Source organism: Ranitomeya imitator, chromosome 5 (genome assembly GCF_032444005.1).
Source record: "Ranitomeya imitator isolate aRanImi1 chromosome 5, aRanImi1.pri, whole genome shotgun sequence".
Taxonomy (NCBI): Eukaryota; Metazoa; Chordata; class Amphibia; order Anura; family Dendrobatidae; genus Ranitomeya; species Ranitomeya imitator.
In genome coordinates this window covers 371,723,581-371,741,747 of record NC_091286.1, presented here as the reverse complement: position 1 = coordinate 371,741,747, position 18,167 = coordinate 371,723,581, and the positions used below count along the sequence as shown (strand labels likewise).

Here is an 18,167-nt window from a genome sequence, read left to right as displayed (position 1 = left end):
GGTCACAGGAGGAAAATTGAGGACAAATCAAAGAGTCTGATAATACAAATGGTAACAAAAGAGCCCAGAAAAACTTCTAAACAGATTGAAGGTGAACTTCAAGCTGAAGGAACATCAGTGTCAGATCACAACATCCATCATTGTATGAGCCAAAGTGGTCATCATGGGAGACGACCAAGGAAGACACCATTGTTGAAAAAGAATCATAAGAAAGCCAGACTGGAATTTGCTACATGTTGACAAGCCACAAAGCTTTTGGGAGAATGTCCTACAGACAGATGAGCCAAAAATGGAACGTTTTGGCAAGGTACATCAGCTCTATGTTCACAGATGGAAAAATTAAGCATATCAAGAAAAGAACACTATCTATCCCTACTGTGAAACATGGAGGAGGCTCTGTTATGTTCTGGGGCTAATTTTCTGCATCTGGCACAGGGTGTCTAGAACCTGTGCAGGGTACAATGAAATCTCAAGACTATCAAGGGATTCTAGAGAGAAATGTGCTTAGCAGTGACAGAAAGTTTGGTCTCAGTCAGAGTTCATGGGTCTTGCAACAGGATAATGACCCAAAACACAGAGCTAAAAACACCCAAGAATGGCTAAGAGGAAAACATTGGACTATTCTGAAGTGGCCTTCTATGAGCCCTGACCTAAATCCTATTGAGCATTTTTGGAAAGAGCTGAAACATGCCATCTGTAAAAGGTAACCTTCAAACACAAGACAACTGGAGCAGTTTGCTGTTGAGGAGTGGGCCAAAATACCTGTCGAGAGGTGTAGAAGTCTCATTGACAGTTGATTGTGGTGATTTCTTCAAAAGGTTAATTTTTAAAAAAATTCTGTGGAAGCATCACTGAAAAGCAATGTCTGACTTTCACTTGTTCATTTTCATAGATTTTTTTATTTATTATTTCTTTTGTCAGATTCAAGTTATTTCTGTTACCATTGTAAGTTTTTCTATCGTTAAACGAGGGGTATCAACAAATTTGACCATGTTTGTATATGTAAAACTTGTATTCTGCTTTACTACAGTACATAGGACATTGGTTTATGGCTACTGTTTCTGGTTCTATATATCTGGAATGAATGTGTTGCAGTATGGTGCATGTAACAGATTGTACTGAGCATGCTCAGCTAGGACAGGACTCTGAAGAAAGATCTGGAGCGCAGGGGAAAGAGCTACTGGGTGGAAGATTGAGAAAGAGAGAAACTGCTCTGATACATGAGAGTAAAGAAGGGTTAAACTACAACATGACCCCTAAGTAGTGTTGAGCATTCCGATACCGCAAGTATCGGGTATCGGCCGATACTTGCGGTATCGGAATTCCGATACCGAGATCCGATATTTTTGTGATATCGGGTATCGGTATCGGAAGTGTAAAATAAAGAATTAAAATAAAAAATATTGTTATATTCACCTCTCCGGCGGCCCCTGGACATCAGCGGGAGGATCCGGCGTCCGGCACGGCTTCTTTCTTCAAAATGCGCGCCTTCAGGACCTGTGGTATGACGTCCCGGCTTCTGATTGGTCGCGTGCCGCCCATGTGACCGCCACGCGACCAATCAGAAGCCGCGACGTCATTCCTCAGCTAAAGTCCTAGAATGAGCGCCTTTTAGGACCTGAGGAATGACGTCGCGGCTTCTGATTGGTCGCGTGGCGGTCACATGGGCGGCACGCGACCAATCAGAAGCCGGGACGTCATTCCACAGGTCCTGAAGGCGCGCATTTTGAAGAAAGAAGCCGTGCCGGACGCCGGATCCTCCCGCTGATGTCCAGGGGCCGCCGGAGAGGTGAATATAACAATATTTTTTATTTTAATTCTTTATTTTACACTTTAATATGGATCCCAGGGCCTGAAGGAGAGTTTCCTCTCCTTCAGACCCTGGGATCCATGAGGATACATTCCGATACTTGATGTCCCATTGACTTGTATTGGTATCGGATATCGGTATCGGCGATATCCGATATTTTTCGGGTATCGGCCGATACTATCCGATACCGATACTTTCAAGTATCGGACGGTATCGCTCAACACTACCCCTAAGAGAACAAAGAGGCCCCCGGAGAGGAAAGCCACCATAGAGAGAAGCATTTACAATGATAGTCTAATAACTGTTCTGACTATTCTCATTGATATGGCTGGTGGGACCTGGGAAAAATCTTTTGACTGTGATATATGGATGCACATGAAGAGAAGGACAGCACCACAGCAATTGTGAAAAAACAGCTCCCGTATTTATTCTGTCATCTGCAACGTTTCGGTTCGTGGACCTTTTTCATGCTTGAAAAAGGTCCACATACCGCTATCAGACTGCTTCCCGGGATCAATGTCCCATCACAAAATCTGGTATCCATAACTTGTAATATTATATTTTTCAAGAAAGTCATCCAGGCCATCATGTTCGTTCGTAGTGAATTGACTATAACAATATCATGGGGTAGAGAGTTCCATAATCTCACTGCTTACACAGTAAAGAATCGAAGTCTGTGATGATGTATAAACCTTGTTTCCTCTAGATGTAAAGGATGCCTCTACGCGGGCCTAAGTGTAAAAAGCTCACTAGAGAAGTATCTGTATTGTCCTCTCATATATTTGTACATTGTAACAAGATCGCCTCTAAGGCTTCATGTTTCCAAACTAAATAGCCCCATGTTTGACCTGTATTGGCAGTGCAGTTCACTCATTTCATTTATAACCTTTTTACTCTTCTCTGCACCCGCTCTAGTTCAACTAATTCCTCCTAACATACCAGTGACCAAAATTGTACGCACTATTCTAAGTGTGGCCACATTAGTGACTTGTGTAGAGTCAAAGTTATGTTCTTGTCATGAGCATCTATGCCTCTTTTAACGTATCCCATTATTTTACTTGCCTTGCAAACAGCTGCCTGTCACTAATCACTAAAGTTGAGTTTGTCGTCCACTAAGTCATTTTTAATTACAGTTTCATTCAATGTTTTATCATTTAGTACATAATTGTAAATGTTATTTCCACTACCCAAGTGCATAACCTTGCATTTGTATACATTGAACTTCAATTGCCATTTCTCAACCCAAGTCTACAGCTTACATAAATCACTGTGTAACATTAAATAATCCTTCTCTGTGTTTATGAGCTTGCAGATTTTAATTTAATATACAAATATTCAAATTTTACACTGTATCCTGTCTACAAGATCATTAATAAATATGTTAAAAAGAAGAGAACCCAATACTGACCTTTATGGCACTCTATTGTTAACTGTCACTCAATCCCAGTGTGTTCCATTAATAACCACCCTGTGGTTCACTATCCAGTTGTAAACCCAATTACACATATTTTCCTCTTGTCCCATTAATATCATTTTATGCAGCAACCCTTTATGTGACCCCATACGCAACGCCTCTGAAAGTCCAAAAAGTCAACATCCATGGCCCTATCATTGTCGAGTCTAGAACTTACCTCCTCGTACATGTTTATCACATAAGAAAACTTTGGAGATTTTACTTCAGCTTTGCTAATATTTTGAAAATTAACCCCTTCACGACCTTGCCCTTTTCCTTTTTTGCGTTCTTGTTTTTCGCTCCTCTCCTTCCCAGAGCCATAACTTTTTTAGTTTTCCATCAATATTGCCATGTGAGGGCTTGTTTTTTGTGGGACAAGTTGCACTTTTCAACGACATCATTGCTTTTAACAGGTCGTATACTAGAAAACGGGATAAAAATTCCAAGTGCGGTGAAATTGCAAAAAAAGTGCAATCTCACACTTGTTTTTTGTTTGGCTTTTTTGCTAGGTACACTAAATGCTAAAACTGACCTGCCATTTTAATTCTCCAGATCATTACGAGTTCATAGACACCAAAAATGTCTAGGTTACGTTTTATCTAAGTGGTAAAAAAATTAAAAACTTTGCTAAAAAAAAAAAAAATTGCGCAGTTTTACGTTACCCATAGCGTCTCCATTTTTCATGATCTGGGGTCAGGTGAGGCCTTTTTTTGTGTGCTGAGCTGGCATTTTTAATGATACCATTTTGGTGCAGATACGTTCTTTTGATCGCTCATTATTACATTTTAATTCAATGTCGTGGCGACCAAAAAAACGTAATTCTGGCGTTTCAATTTTTTTTTCGCCTATTCTGTACACGGTTAAACCAAATATGTGTAGGTTTGATTTTTTTTTATTGTTTTATTTTGATTGGGGCGAAAGGGGGGTGATTTAAACTTTTATATTTTTTTTTATTTTTTTCATATTTTTTAAAACATTTTTTTTTTTACTTTTGCCATGCTTCAAAAGCCTCCATGGGAGGCTAGAAGCTGGCACAACTCGATCGGCTCAGCTGCATAGCAGCGATCATAAGAATTGCTGAATTGCAGGCTTGCTATGAGAACTGACCACATGGTGGCGCTCACAGCAGGCCGGCATCAGTAATCATAGAGGTCTCAAGGACCTCTATGGTTACCATCCTGACGCATCGCCGACTCCCGATCATGTGACGGTGGTCGGCGATGCGATCATTTCCGGCCGAACAGCGTTTGACAGCAGCATTTAACTGGTTAATAGCGGCGGGTGAATTGTTCAAAACAGCTGACATGTCCTGGCCTTGAGCGCCGGAGCCCACATCAAAGCAGGGGACCCGACATCTGCAGTAATAGTACGGCGGAGGTCGGGAAGGGGTTAAACAAAGCCTAGTACTAGCCAGCAGCTTCACTTGAATTGAATTTATTAGCGTACATTTTCTTCTCTGGTACATGGGCCAATGACAGATGTGCCAAATTCTTAAGGAGTCATGCACCTCCGAAATAATCTTACCCACAGGCCCACAAGAATCTCATTCAGGGGACAGAATGTTTAGTTCAGAAATATAAACTTTATCAAGGTCTTTTTTGGAATAGAGGTACTTGCATAAGTTTTTGTATTTTATGTTTTTATAAAATATATTAATAAAGTTTATATTTCTGAACTAAACATTCTGTCCCCTGAATGAGATTCTTGTGGGCCTGTGGGTAAGATCAGTTGTTTGAATGTGTTCTAATAGAGGTTCTAAGGACTAATATGTATAAAACCTCCGAAATAATATAGCTAATTTTGCTTCAACTAATCCTGCATGAAGACTAGATAAAGTGCCCCCCCAAATATTGCTTATCTGCACAACATTTGTTATGTAATGTTACTATTTGTCTTCTATTTTTGTGTTAAGAAACTATTGCCTGAAAAAAAACAATAGTGAAAAATATTACCTGATACAGTATATATAAAGCACATTGTGTTCTGTTGAGGATGGTAATGATTTATATCGGCCTACCTTGCAATGTGTATAGAATCCTTTTTCCCTAAGACATTCTCATACTGACATCATAAAAAGGTGATGGATTTATCATGTGGTTTCCCAGTGTGAGATAAAAGTGGACTGCACATCGAAAGCCAACAAAGGCAGAGCTAGAACATCAAATATTCATGCAGAAGTTACATCATCTAGATTTGAGAGCCTCATATTGTCTCCTCAGTGGCTTTTTCTTGCAACTATTGTCTAACAAATTCCTTATAAAAAAAGAAGTTGAGGAATAATCATAAATTTAGGCAACTGGCATTAGTAATGGAAAGTTGTTCATCACTGTTAATTTTCCAAGGATTTCCAGCTTCCATATTACTGTACCAGGATGGGTCATCATAATAATGTTTTACTTTCCTTTATTTGTTTCTGAAAAATGATCTGCATCACAAAACAAACGGATGCATGCAATTCTGTAGTCTTTGCACTGCTTGATACTGGTTTTCACAACATAGCATCTTTATTTTATACGTTACGGGATTTAACAAAGGTTATCAAAGATATTTTGTCAAACTAAATATTAGAAATTCATTACTTTATGGAATAAACATGATGAATGGAACTTATTCGGATTGGCATCGTGACAGTAAATGGAGTATGTGTATGTCCTACTATTCACTTGTCATAGTGTGATCATTTTGTCCATTTTCTATTTCCAGGAATTTTACAGTGGTGAATTCTAAGATCATAGTAGTTACAATCCATCCAGAGCCAAAGTATACAGATTCCTTGGTAGAGATTGAACTCGCTCATCTCAACAACGTAAGCGTACGTATCTTTACCATCTCTTTAGCAACATTTGCTGGAAGATAATAATGGTTTTCAGGATGTTCTTGCTCACCTAAACAGACTTATTTGAAGGTATTCTATGTTCTTAAATACCTGAAGGACAAATTATCATACATTTACATAAGGGTCAATATTACTGTACTCACCTTAAGCTCACAGAGACTGGAATGAGATTTCTGGCGTATGGAGCGCAACAGTTCATGAATTAGACGAGTTGTGGAGTCACCCATTTTGACGGAGGTAGGAAAAACTGACATGCAAATTTCAAAAGTCATGTTGCAGCTAAATTTTGTGACTTTTCATAAGTTTTACACCAGAATTCTGGTTGAAAGCTTCAAGGAATGAAGCCCATGGACTTCTTATAGATTTTGCGACATTCAGAATCAGATATAGCTTTTCTTTAACCAACACACAAGAAAGATATGACAATGCAGAAGCTAAACTCTTAGCATGTGTCAATTCACACTTATCTGCAGTGAGACACATTTTTACATAATGATATCTTTGCTATTTTACGATGGTCTACACCTGAATATGTACGACAACTTGGAAATTTAGAAAAGCAGAGGTATTTTTAATATTTCACACTCAAATCTCAATATCTACGCGCAAATAATATTTTTTTCTTCTTGAATTCATGCGGGGTAACTAGGTAACTGTCGGTGACTTTAAATGACTTTGATGTATATACATACTGTATATATACAGAATACTGTCTATGTTCTATCCTGATGTTCTGCCACAGTACGTACAATGGATCTAGTAAATATAACAAATGATAAGGTCCCAGTGGAGAAATTGTGACATCTTGTATCCTAAGATCTTGTACTATATTTATAAGGTCATGAGAAAAGACTTTTTAAAAACAGATTTCAAGTGGTAATTTGACAAGCAATTGGAAAACCATGAGCATCTCAAGTCTTGCTCCCTGTAGATCCTCCCGTAAACTAGAGTAGCTGGCTGATTTAAGACACTTAAGGTTCATCTGAGTGTATTAATGTGTCGAGTGATGCGGCATTTTATGTCACAAGCACTGAAAATGTATCGTTTTAAGGCTGTAAAGTGTTTACAGTGTTATTTTGTTAATGACAGCAGGAGGTATTTGTTATTCCGCGCCGATCTCGAGCTGCTGCATCTGCACTCAGTATATTTAGCAGTTGTAATGTACGTTTGGAGAGATGTGGAATGTCACTAAAATAATATTGGCGAGCAAGTTTACAAATTGGTCTGCTTATACAGTGTTTGTAAAATGGCTGATTAAAGTGATGGTCTGGAAGTCTTGTTCATCTTTCTTAGACTCTGTAGCACTTTAGCTCTTTACATCAATTAGTATAGAGTCTCCTCTATTTATCTTTTAATGTAGGTCAATTGTTTTTAGTATCAGATAGCTAAATGCCTGCACCGCGCTGTTGAACTCCAAGTTCTCCATTTGTAATTGATGATTTCCTACCTATTTAGCCGAAGAAGCCATTAGGTTATCGTGTATATACATGCACATGCTATCAAATGTAGCGAATATTCATTGCAATGTGTCCAATGCATTCCCCGAGTTTATCTACAGAATGTACTTTCTGATTTTTTTCATAATTTGAAACAATTTATGTTTGTTTGTTACACCTATAAAAAGCCAAATTTATCCATTTATCATTTTAATTACCGTAGTTTTAAGTCTCTGCATTTTATTTGATAATTTATAAGAATATTTTTCAAAAATGTTTTACTTTTACATGGTTGAAAATCTATTTATTTAATATTTTATCAATGTTGTGATTTAATTTGGGATCGTGATCCTGGAACTCTCACTTTCTCGCAATTCTCACTTCCAGCTGCAAGAAGGGAAACAGGAATGCTGAGTGAGCACTGTGGCCAAGCATTGTGGCTTAATTAACTCCTTGCATGCAGCGATCAATAGTAACCTCAGCATATTAGGAGTTTTGACAAAGGGAAGTAGCTCCTTCTTTTGCTCAATTGATCCCCTGCAAGGAAATGTGGAGTGTGGATGTTTTGATATGGCAAGCAAAGACCTAACAATCTTCCTAGGGTCTGCCCACTACAGAAGCTTACTAGGGAGTGCCAGAGTCAGGACCTAAAAGGCTGTGCCCATGGCAGGTGTCCCATTTGCAACTGCAATGTGAGAAACTCACGCGAGTCTCTCGCCTCAATACCCGGCACTGCCGCCGGCGGTTCAGACTAGAACGTTCAGCTTCATAGAAATACATGCAGCCGCACACTCCATTCCCGAGTGCCAGCGGCAGTGCCGGGTATTGAGGCGAGAGACTCGTGCGAGTTTCTCGCATTGCAGTTGCAAGTGGCACACCGGCCTATCAGTAGTATTCGGACATACAGATGTAGTGAAATTAATTACAGCAGTTCAGAGTGTTATTCAACTGATGAAAAAGTGTGTTCAAGCTCCTATGTGGGACTAATAAATTCTTTGAAGAAAAGTATAGCAAATTAAGAGAAATAAACAAAAAAAAAAAAACACAAGAATAACTGTTAGGCTGGAGTCACACTGCCGTATTTCTCTTGCGAGAATCGCATTGTAAACCTCGCACTGGCTGACGGTTCTCCTGACCTGAGCTTGACAGCTGCATACTAATCCATCATGCTGTCATGCTCAGGTCAGGAGAGGTGCCGGCCAGTCTGTCCAGCGCGATGCGATTATCGCAGGAGAAATACAGCAGTGTGACTCCAGCCTTATATTGTAAAAAAAAATCTAAATATAATTGAGGTTGCTTCATCCAACCTGAACTATACATTTGTTATTTTCATGCATTCCACCTAAAAAAATAAATAATCAATATGACTCTCAGAAGAAGCAAACATAAAAAACATGATTTTTTTTCAATAGAAAGTTATGTTCTTCTGTAAATAAAACATTAAAAAAATCTCTAAATTGGATATCACTGTAATTGTACTGACCCAAGGAATACAATTATCATGTCAGTTGTTCTGTATAGCGAACACTGCTAAAAAATGTATTGGTATTTTTATTGTTGTCCCTCACCCAAAAAATGTAATCAAGAAGTCATATGTACTCTCATGATATTATTGAAACTGTTAGGTTATCCAGCAGGGAAAAAAATAATAAAGCAACTCTGCATACAGCATACACCTCTGACAACTGAATAATAATAATAAAAAAAGCTATAGGTCTTAAAGGGTCTCTTGTCAGCACAGAATGAATGTTCAAACTAAGTTCCACCACTTGGTGCTTCATAGTGTGGCCAATAATTTACTTCTTCCCACCTGCTTGGTTTCCCTCAATCTCTACCACCCCCTCTTCTTTGATTGACAGCTCTGGCTTCAAGAAGCAATAGAAAGGTGAAGATTAGGAGAGTGAGGATTAGGAATGAGAGGAACCGTGGAAGTTAAGGTTCTGGTACCCAACCGAACTTTAATCTAAAGGTACCAGAACTGTACCCGAACTTCAACCTGAACCTGAACCCCATTGAAATCACCCTCTCTTCTCCATACTCCTAAATTGTGAAATGGTCTTCCATGAGAAGTCTGTGTTCAGCGTTAAACATCAGACACTAAGTGTCTGGTATGAACTCCAAACATTACAGTTCAGGTTTGCTCATCTGTAGTGATGATAGATGAAAAACAAGCAGGTGGGAAGGTGTATATAAATGATTGACTCCACCTTGAAGCACCAAGAACATGTCATTGGTTTCTACAGTCATTCTGTGCTGGCAGAGTGCCTTTAAAGGGGATTTGTCAGAAGGTTTCTACTACCTCATCTGAGAGCAGCATGATGTAGGAAAATAGACTCTGAATCCAATGATGTTTCACTTTTTTACTGGGTGCAGACTCTCTCATACAATCAGAGCTTTTAGATGTAGAATGCAGCAGAGCTGAGAAAGCTAACCCCGCCCACACCAGGGTCTTTATATACAATTAGATGGTGGCCCGATTCTAATGCATTGGTTATTCTAGAATATGTATGTAGTATAAATCCCGTGCCAATATTGCTGATTGGTCACGGCTGGCAGGGCGTAACCAATCAGTAAAGCGTGGTTCAAATCCCTCGCCAATTCGCGGCCAGACTGCACCTGTCAATGATTGGTTGCGGCCGGCCCGGCGCGACCAATCAGCGAAGCAGTGTTTAAATCCTGTGCCAATATCGCTGATTGGTCACGGCCAGCAGGGCATGACCAATGAGTGAAGTGTGGTTCAAATCCCACGCCAATTCGCAGCCAAACTGCACCAGTCGCTGATTGGTCGTGGCCGGCCGGGCGCGACCAATCACCGAAGTAGTGTTTAAATCCCGTACCAATATTGCTGATTGGTCATGGCCGGCCGGGCGTGACCAATCAGCAAAGCATGGTTCAAATCCCACGCCAATTCGCAGCCGGACTGCACCTGTCCCTGATTGGTTGCAGACGGCCGGGCGCGACCAATCAGTGAAGCGTGGTTCAAATCCCTCGCCAATTCGCGGCCGGACTGTGCCTGTCGCTGATTGGTCGCGGGAGGCTGGCGCGACCATTCAGCGACGCGGGATTTCCGTTACAGACAAACAGGCAGAATTAGACGATTATATAGCAGATGGCTATTAAAATTGAGATGGTTATCACAGGGGGCAGGGCGGGGGTGGACTGATGAAGTCTAGTAATTCTAATCACATTATTTATAGTTCATTATTTATACTGTATTATCTATACTGCATTGTACAAACTGAAACATTTTAAGAAAAAAACTATTTTAATTACTCCCAAAAAGTGTTAATGAAATATAATAAATAGATTGTATGTATTTCAAAATGATTGCAATTGAAAACACAATTTGTCCCATAAAAAACAAGCCCTCATATATTTACAAAAAAATAAACTTTTGGCAAAAAAAGAAATTACTGTGTCTAAAATAGCCTGCTTTTAAAGGGGTTAATGTAATTTATAATGTTCCCAAATTAGAAAACATTTGAAACTTTTTTTCATTTTTGATGGAGTTTTTTATTTTGTAATATTTCAGATGTGTTTACATGTCATTAAATAAAAAAATAGAAGACAACTATACCAAGAGTTGTGTATTGAGAGAAAGAATAATAATAATAATAATCTTTATTTTTATATAGCGCTAACATATTCCGCAGCGCTTTACATTTTTTTCACACATTATCATCACTGTCCCCGATGGGGCTCACAATCTAAATTCCCTATCAGTATGTCTTTGGAATGTGGGAGGAAACCGGAGTGCCCGGAGGAAACCCACGCAAACACGGAGAGAACATACAAACTCTTTGCAGATGTTGTCCTTGGTGGGATTCGAACCCAGGACTCCAGCGCTGCAAGGCTGCTGTGCTAACCACTAAGCCACCGTGCCGCCCAAGAAGATAACTAACTGCTAAAAAAGCTTCACAAGAAAATGCTGTTTGCAAACTTTTGAATTTTTTGTGCTAAACTTTAACCCCTTAGTGACAGAGCCAATTTGGTACTTAATGACCGAGCCGATTTTTGTAATTCTGACCACTGTCACTTTATGAGGTTATAACTCTGGAACGCTTCAACGGATCCTGCTGATTCTGAGACTATTTTTTCGTGACATATTGTACTTCATGTTAGTGGTAACATTTCTTCGATATTACTTGCGATTATTTATGAAAAAAACGGAAATATGGCGAAAATTTTTAAAATTTTGCAATTTTCAAACTTTGTATTTTTATGCCCTTAAATCAGAGAGATATGTCACGAAAAATAGTTAATAAATAACATTTCCCACATGTCTACTTTACATCAGCACAATTTTGGAAACAAAATTTTTTTTTGTTAGGGAGTTATAAGGGTTAAAATTTGACCAGCAATTTCTCATTTTTACAACACCATTTTTTTTTAGGGACCACATCACATTTGAAGTCATTTTGAGGGGTCTATATGATAGAAAATAATGAAGTGTGACACCATTCTAAAAACTATACCCCTCAACGTTCTCAAAACCACATTCAAGAAGTTTATTAACCCTTTACGTGCTTCACAGGAACTGAAACAATGTGGAAGAAAAAAATGAACATTTAACTTTTTTTTGCAAACATCTTAATTCAGAACCATTTTTTTTTATTTTCACAAGTGTAAAAACAGAAATGTAACCATAAATTTTGTTATGCAATTTCTCCTGAATACGCCAATACCCCATATGTGGGGGTAAACCACTTTTTGGGCGCACCGCAGAACTTAGAAGTGAAGGAGCGCCGTTTGACTTTTTCAATGCAGAATTGGCTGGAATTGAGATCGGACGCCATGTCACGTTTAAAGAGCCCCTGATGTGCCTAAACAGTGGAAACTCCCCACAAGTGACACCATTTTGGAAACTAGACCCCTTAAGGAACTGATTTAGATGTGTGGTGAGCACTTTGATCCCCCAAGTGCTTCACAGAAGTTTATAACGTAGAGCCATGAAAATAAAAAATCGCTTTTGTTTACACAAAAATGATCTTTTCGCCCACAAATTCTTATTTTCACAAGGGTAACAGGAGAAATTAGATCACAAAAGTTGTTGTGCGATTTCTCCTGAATACATCAATACCCCATATGTGAGGGTAAACCACTGTTTGGGCGCACCGCAGATCTTGGAAGTGAAGGAGCGCCGTTTTACTTTTTCAATGTAGAATTGGCTGGAATTGAGATTGGACGCCATGTTGCGTTTGGAGAGCCCCTGATGTGCCTAAACAGTGGAAACCCCCCACAAGTGACCCCATTTTGGAAACTAGACCCCTTAAGGAACTTATGTAGATGTGTGGTGAGCACTTTGAACCCCCATGTGCTTCACAGAAGTTTATAATGTAGAGCCGTGAAAAAAAAAATTGCATTTTTTCTACAAAAATGATTTTTTGCCCACAAATTTTTATTTTCACAAAGGTAACAGGAGAAATTAGACCACAAAAGTTGTTGTGCAATTTCTCCTGAGTACGCTGATACCCAAAATGTGGGGGTAAACCACTGTTAGGGCGCACCGCAGAGCTTGGAAGAGAAGGAGTGCCGTTTTACTTTTTCAATGTAGAATTGGCTGGAATTGAGATTGGACGCCATGTCGCGTTTGGAGAGCCCCTGATGTGCCTAAACAGTGAAAACCCCCCACAAGTGGCACCATTTTGGAAACTAGACCCCCCTCATCCTGGTCGGCCTGGGGGCTCTGGTGGGGGTTCGGTGACCCCTCCTCAAGGGGGGGGTACTGTTGTGAATTCTGTGGTCAAGCTCCCTCCTGTGGTCATGAGTGGTACTTCGGCTGGTTCTGTCTATGAGCTTCCTCTGGTGGACATGAGTGGGGCTGCGGCTTCTGAGTTTCCTTCCTCAGGTGACGAGGTTAAGTCGTTAGGTGCTGCTCTATTTAACTCCACCTAGTTCTTTGTTCCTGGCCTCCAGTCAATGTTCCAGTGTTGGTCTTGCTCTTTCCTGGATCGTTCTTGTGGCCTGTCTACCCTGCATAAGCTAAGTTTTGCTGGTGTTACTTTTGTTTGCTATTTTTTCTGTCCAGCTTGCTATATTGGTTTTTCCTGCTTGCTGGAAGCTCTGAGACGCATGGTGCGTGGTTGTTTGTAGGTTTTTGTGCTGATCGCAATGCTATCTTTCCTATCCTCGGTCTATTCAGTAAGTCGGGCCTCACTTTGCTAAAATCTATTTCATCTCTGTGTTTGTATTTTCATCTTTACTCACAGTCATTATATGTGGGGGGCTGCCTTTTTCTTTGGGGAATTTCTCTGAGGCAAGGCAGGCTTATCTTTCTATCTTCAGGGCTAGCTAGTTTCTCAGGCTGTGCCCGAGGCGCCTAGGTCTGGTCAGGAGCGCTCCACGGCTACCTCTAGTGTGGTATGATAGGATTAGGGATTGCGGTCAGCAGAGGTCCCACGTCTCAGAGCTCGTCCTATGTTATTAGTAACTATCAGGTCACCTTGTGTGCTCTTAACCACTAGGTCTATTGTGGTTCTGAATCACCAGTTCATAACACTAGCCCTAACTTTAGCCCCAACCCTAATCCTGGCCCTAAGGCTACTTTCACACTTGCATCGTTTGGCATCCGTCGCAATCCGTCGTTTTGGACAAGAAACGGATCCTGCAAATGTGCCCGCAGGATGCGTTTTTTGCCCATAGACGGATCGTGACGGATGGCCACACGTCGCGTCCGTCGTGCACTGGATCAGTTGTGTTTTGGCGGACCGTCGGCACAAAAAAACGTTCAATGAAACGTTTTTTTGTACGTCGCATCCGCCATTTCTGACCGCGCATGCGTGGCCGTAACTCCGCCCCCTCCTCCCCAGGACATAGATTGGGCAGCGAATGCGTTGAAAAACTACAACCGCTGCCCACGTTGTGCACAATTTTCACAACGTGTGTCGGTATGTTGGGCCGACGCATTGCGACGGCCCCGTACCGACGTAAGTGTGAAAGAATCCTAACCCTAAATTTAGCCCCAACCCTAACCCTAAATTTAGCCCCAACCCTAACCCTAAATTTATCCCCAACCCTAGCCCTAACCCTAGCCCTAACCCTAACCCTAGCCCTAACCCTAGCCCTAACCCTAGCCCTAACCCTAACCCTAGCCCTAACCCTAGCCCTAACCCTAGCCCTAGCCCTAACCCTAGCCCTAAATCTAGCCCTAACCCTAGCCCTAATTTTAGCCCCAACTGCTGTTCTCCTGCCGGCCAGCAGATGGAGACAGATGGCGGGCGCACTGCGCATGCTCTTTGGGGTCTCGGCTACCCTTGGCAGCTGAGACCCCAAAGATCCTTGCGGGGCCGGCCGGCGGGCGCACTGAGCATGCGCCCGCCATTTTGAAGATGGCGGCGCCCACCGGGAGCCACGAGGAGCACCGGGGGAGATAGGTGAGTATTGGGGCCTACCTGGGACCCCTTTTCTCTGTCCTCCGATGTGCGATCACATCGGAGGACAGAGAAATTAAAAAGAGATCGCGTTTTTTTTTGCGATCGCTGGAAAATGGTTAATTATCGGCGATCGCTAATGCGGGGTGGGTAAAAAAAACCCCGAATCATGTTCTCTGGGGTCTCGGCTACCCCCGACAGCTGAGACCCCAGAGAAAATCCGACTCTGGGGGGCGCTATTCACTTTTCCCACAGCGCCGTTAATTAACGGCGCTGTGCTTTAAGTACCCTTAGCGGCCGCCGTTAAAAGGCGTATTGGCGGTCGCTAAGGGGTTAAAGCAATATTTCCTAGTATTTGTTTAACTAAAAAAACAATCCAGTGAAAAATGCTAATGAAAATGACATGGCAAACGTGCTAAATTACTGTGTGAATCTGACTAAAAACTACCCATTTGAGATAATAATTAAACAAATATAGCATATTTTCACAATTTTTGTCAACCAACAATTGGAATTATACACTGTAGCTGTTGACTGATCATTCATTGTCTGACAAAAAGTGCAAAAAAGTCTGAATGATGGTGGATCAGCTAAATTCTGGATTTCCTCCTCTATCAACTTCTTAGTCAAATCTTGCCAGTGTTCATTTGATGCAATATTTTTTTATCTCTAAACTGTAAAGTTTAATTAGAATAAGGATTTCACTTTTTTGTTCAAAGTTTTTCCCAATATTGGAGACTCAAATAAATTGTAACCTTTTCTAGTCAACTGTATGCTTATTTGGCTTTCACTCCATTTTAATAAATTCATATACGTGGAAAGTAAATGTATGGACACCCCTGGAAAAAATTACTGTGAACAGAGGAAAAAATGATCTCTAAAAAGCAGAAAATTACAAATGACACATTGTATGCACTGCAGATTTTCAATGATGTTCAGTTCCGGGGACTTTGAGGGCCATTGAGAAACCTTCATCTGGTGCATTTTTAGATAGTCTATTGTGGATTTGACATGTGTTTAGGATCATTATCCATTTGTAGAATCCATCCTCTTTTCAACTTCAGTCTTTTTACAGATGGTGTTACTGTAAAAAGGTTGTACTGTGATGTAATATGCTGCACTGTAGGCTGAGTTTTTATAAACCTGGGAAATTTGCATCACCTGGCCTTTCCTAATGATGATAGTGAACAAGCCATAATCCTAACAGGCTGAGTAAGGTCTGAAACCTTTTGCATTGGTCCATTTTCCTTCTTGTGATTTTTAAAATGAAAAAAAAAATGCTAATATATATATATATATATATATATATATATATATATATATATATATATATATATATATATAATAACAATACCAGGCAACATATTAGAGCCACAGGGAAATTAGAGCACTGAATAGTGCCATAAGAACCCACAACCAAAGCGGCAAACCAACTCTATGCAGACTATTAGAAAAAAGGAGTACCAACGGAGCATAAAAGTGGTGCAAAATTTAATATTTTATTAATTTAACAAACTTAAAGTGCATAATAAATAGGTACATAGTACAAAAGGATGGTTAAGGGGAAAGTGAATATCCACAGGTGCAAACTGCCATATATCTATATCACATGCTTTATATCAGAACGGGAAAGCAGCCATAAGTGTACAATAAAGATCAGCCAGTGGGTAAAGAGTATCCCACAGCCTCAGATAATGATCAAAAGCAGTGCTTACCAATAAAATGTAGCAGGACAGTGTGCAGCGGGTAGGATTCAGCCAGGAAATGTCCCCGACGCGCGTTTTGCCTACGCGAGTATCAGCTTTTTCAAGGGGAAGTGACTCAGAGCAAGACAGGAACCTTCAAATAAGGCGGACTATGCAGCATGTGAAGTGTCACGTGGTGCGTCCCGGCCAGTAACAGCCATGTTAATGGCGCATGCGCGCCTGGGATGCCCAGCCCCGGGTCAGAGACGGCATCAGGCGTCGCCCAGCCGCTATGGATAAGGAGACCCACAGCGTATGCGTGAGACTAATGATGCCGCTCCAACGGGGAGCAGAGGGAACCACACGCAGCGCATGCGCGCCATGGCTGCACCGGAGATAGTATGATATTTTACAAATAATATAAGGTAATACCAACGGAATAAATAAAAATATAACACAAAATTGAAGAATCCGATTCGGGCGCACAAAATCTAAGGGCTTCAAATGGCCAACATCTATACGTTGCTAGGTAACAAAAATATTTAGTGACCACTCAGGCCACTGCATAGATTTATGCCAATGCAAAGTACACGTCAATATAATGTACCACAGAAAACAGAAAGTCCATATATGTATATTGAATAAGACATTGATTGATTGAAGAAGATATGACATGTGTAAGGATTCCAATATTCAAGGCGGTCCGGTCTTATATGATGTCCTGAAGGTCGGAGTAAGATGGATATATATATATATATATGTATATATATATATATACATATATATATATAGCTTAAAATATAAAGGAAATGTGTCATCTTTAACTTTAGTTCTTCTAGAGATCATTTAATCTTCAACTTGCTTAACTGTGCATAATAACAGAAATTTTGACCAGAGGTTCCAAAACGTTTACAAGCCGCTGTAGCTGCTTTGTGCATTTAACCCCTTCAAGTCGCGGCCCTTTTTCATTTTTGCGTGTTCGTTTTTCGCTTCCCTCGTTCCCAGAGCCATAACTTTTTTATTTTTCCGTCAATATGGTCATGTGAGGGCTTATTTTTTGCGGAACAAGTTGTACTTTTGAACGACACCATTGGTTTTACCATGTCTTTTACTAGAAAATGGGAAAAAAATTCCAACTGCGGTGAAATTGCAAAAAAAGGGCAATCCCACACTTGTTTTTTGTTTGGCTTTTTTGCTAGGTTCACTAAATGCTAAAACTGGCCTGCCATTATGATTCTCTAGGTCATTACGAGTTCATAGACACCTAACATGACTAGGTTATTTTTTATCTAAGTGGTGAAAAAAAATTCCAAACTTTGCTAAAAAAAAAAAAAAAAAAAAATAAAGGGCCATTTTCCGATACCCGTAGCGTCTCCATTTTTCGTGATCTGGGGTCGGGTGAGGGCTTATTTTTTGCATGCCGAGCTGATGTTTTTAATGATACCATTTTTGCGCAGATACGTTCTTTTGATCGCCCGTTATTGCATTTTAATGCAATGTCGCAGCGACCAAAAAAACGTAATTCTGGCGTTTCGGATTTTTTTCTCGCTACGCCGTTTAGCGATCAGGTTAATGCT

General features: G+C 40.4%; 1 protein-coding gene across 5 annotated transcripts in view; it reads left to right on the top strand.

The window, feature by feature from the left end:
* Positions 1-18,167, top strand: part of ADGRB3 (adhesion G protein-coupled receptor B3) — a 1,579,303-nt gene that overhangs the window by 1,083,433 nt on the left and 477,703 nt on the right. For 4 of the 5 annotated variants that reach the window (XM_069726666.1, XM_069726665.1, XM_069726663.1 and 1 more), the window contains one exon: positions 5,967-6,075. In XM_069726666.1, the coding sequence (XP_069582767.1) occupies positions 5,967-6,075 (109 nt within the window). The remainder of the gene's footprint in view (positions 1-5,966; positions 6,076-18,167) is intronic. The other variant, XM_069726664.1, reaches the window with a different exon arrangement.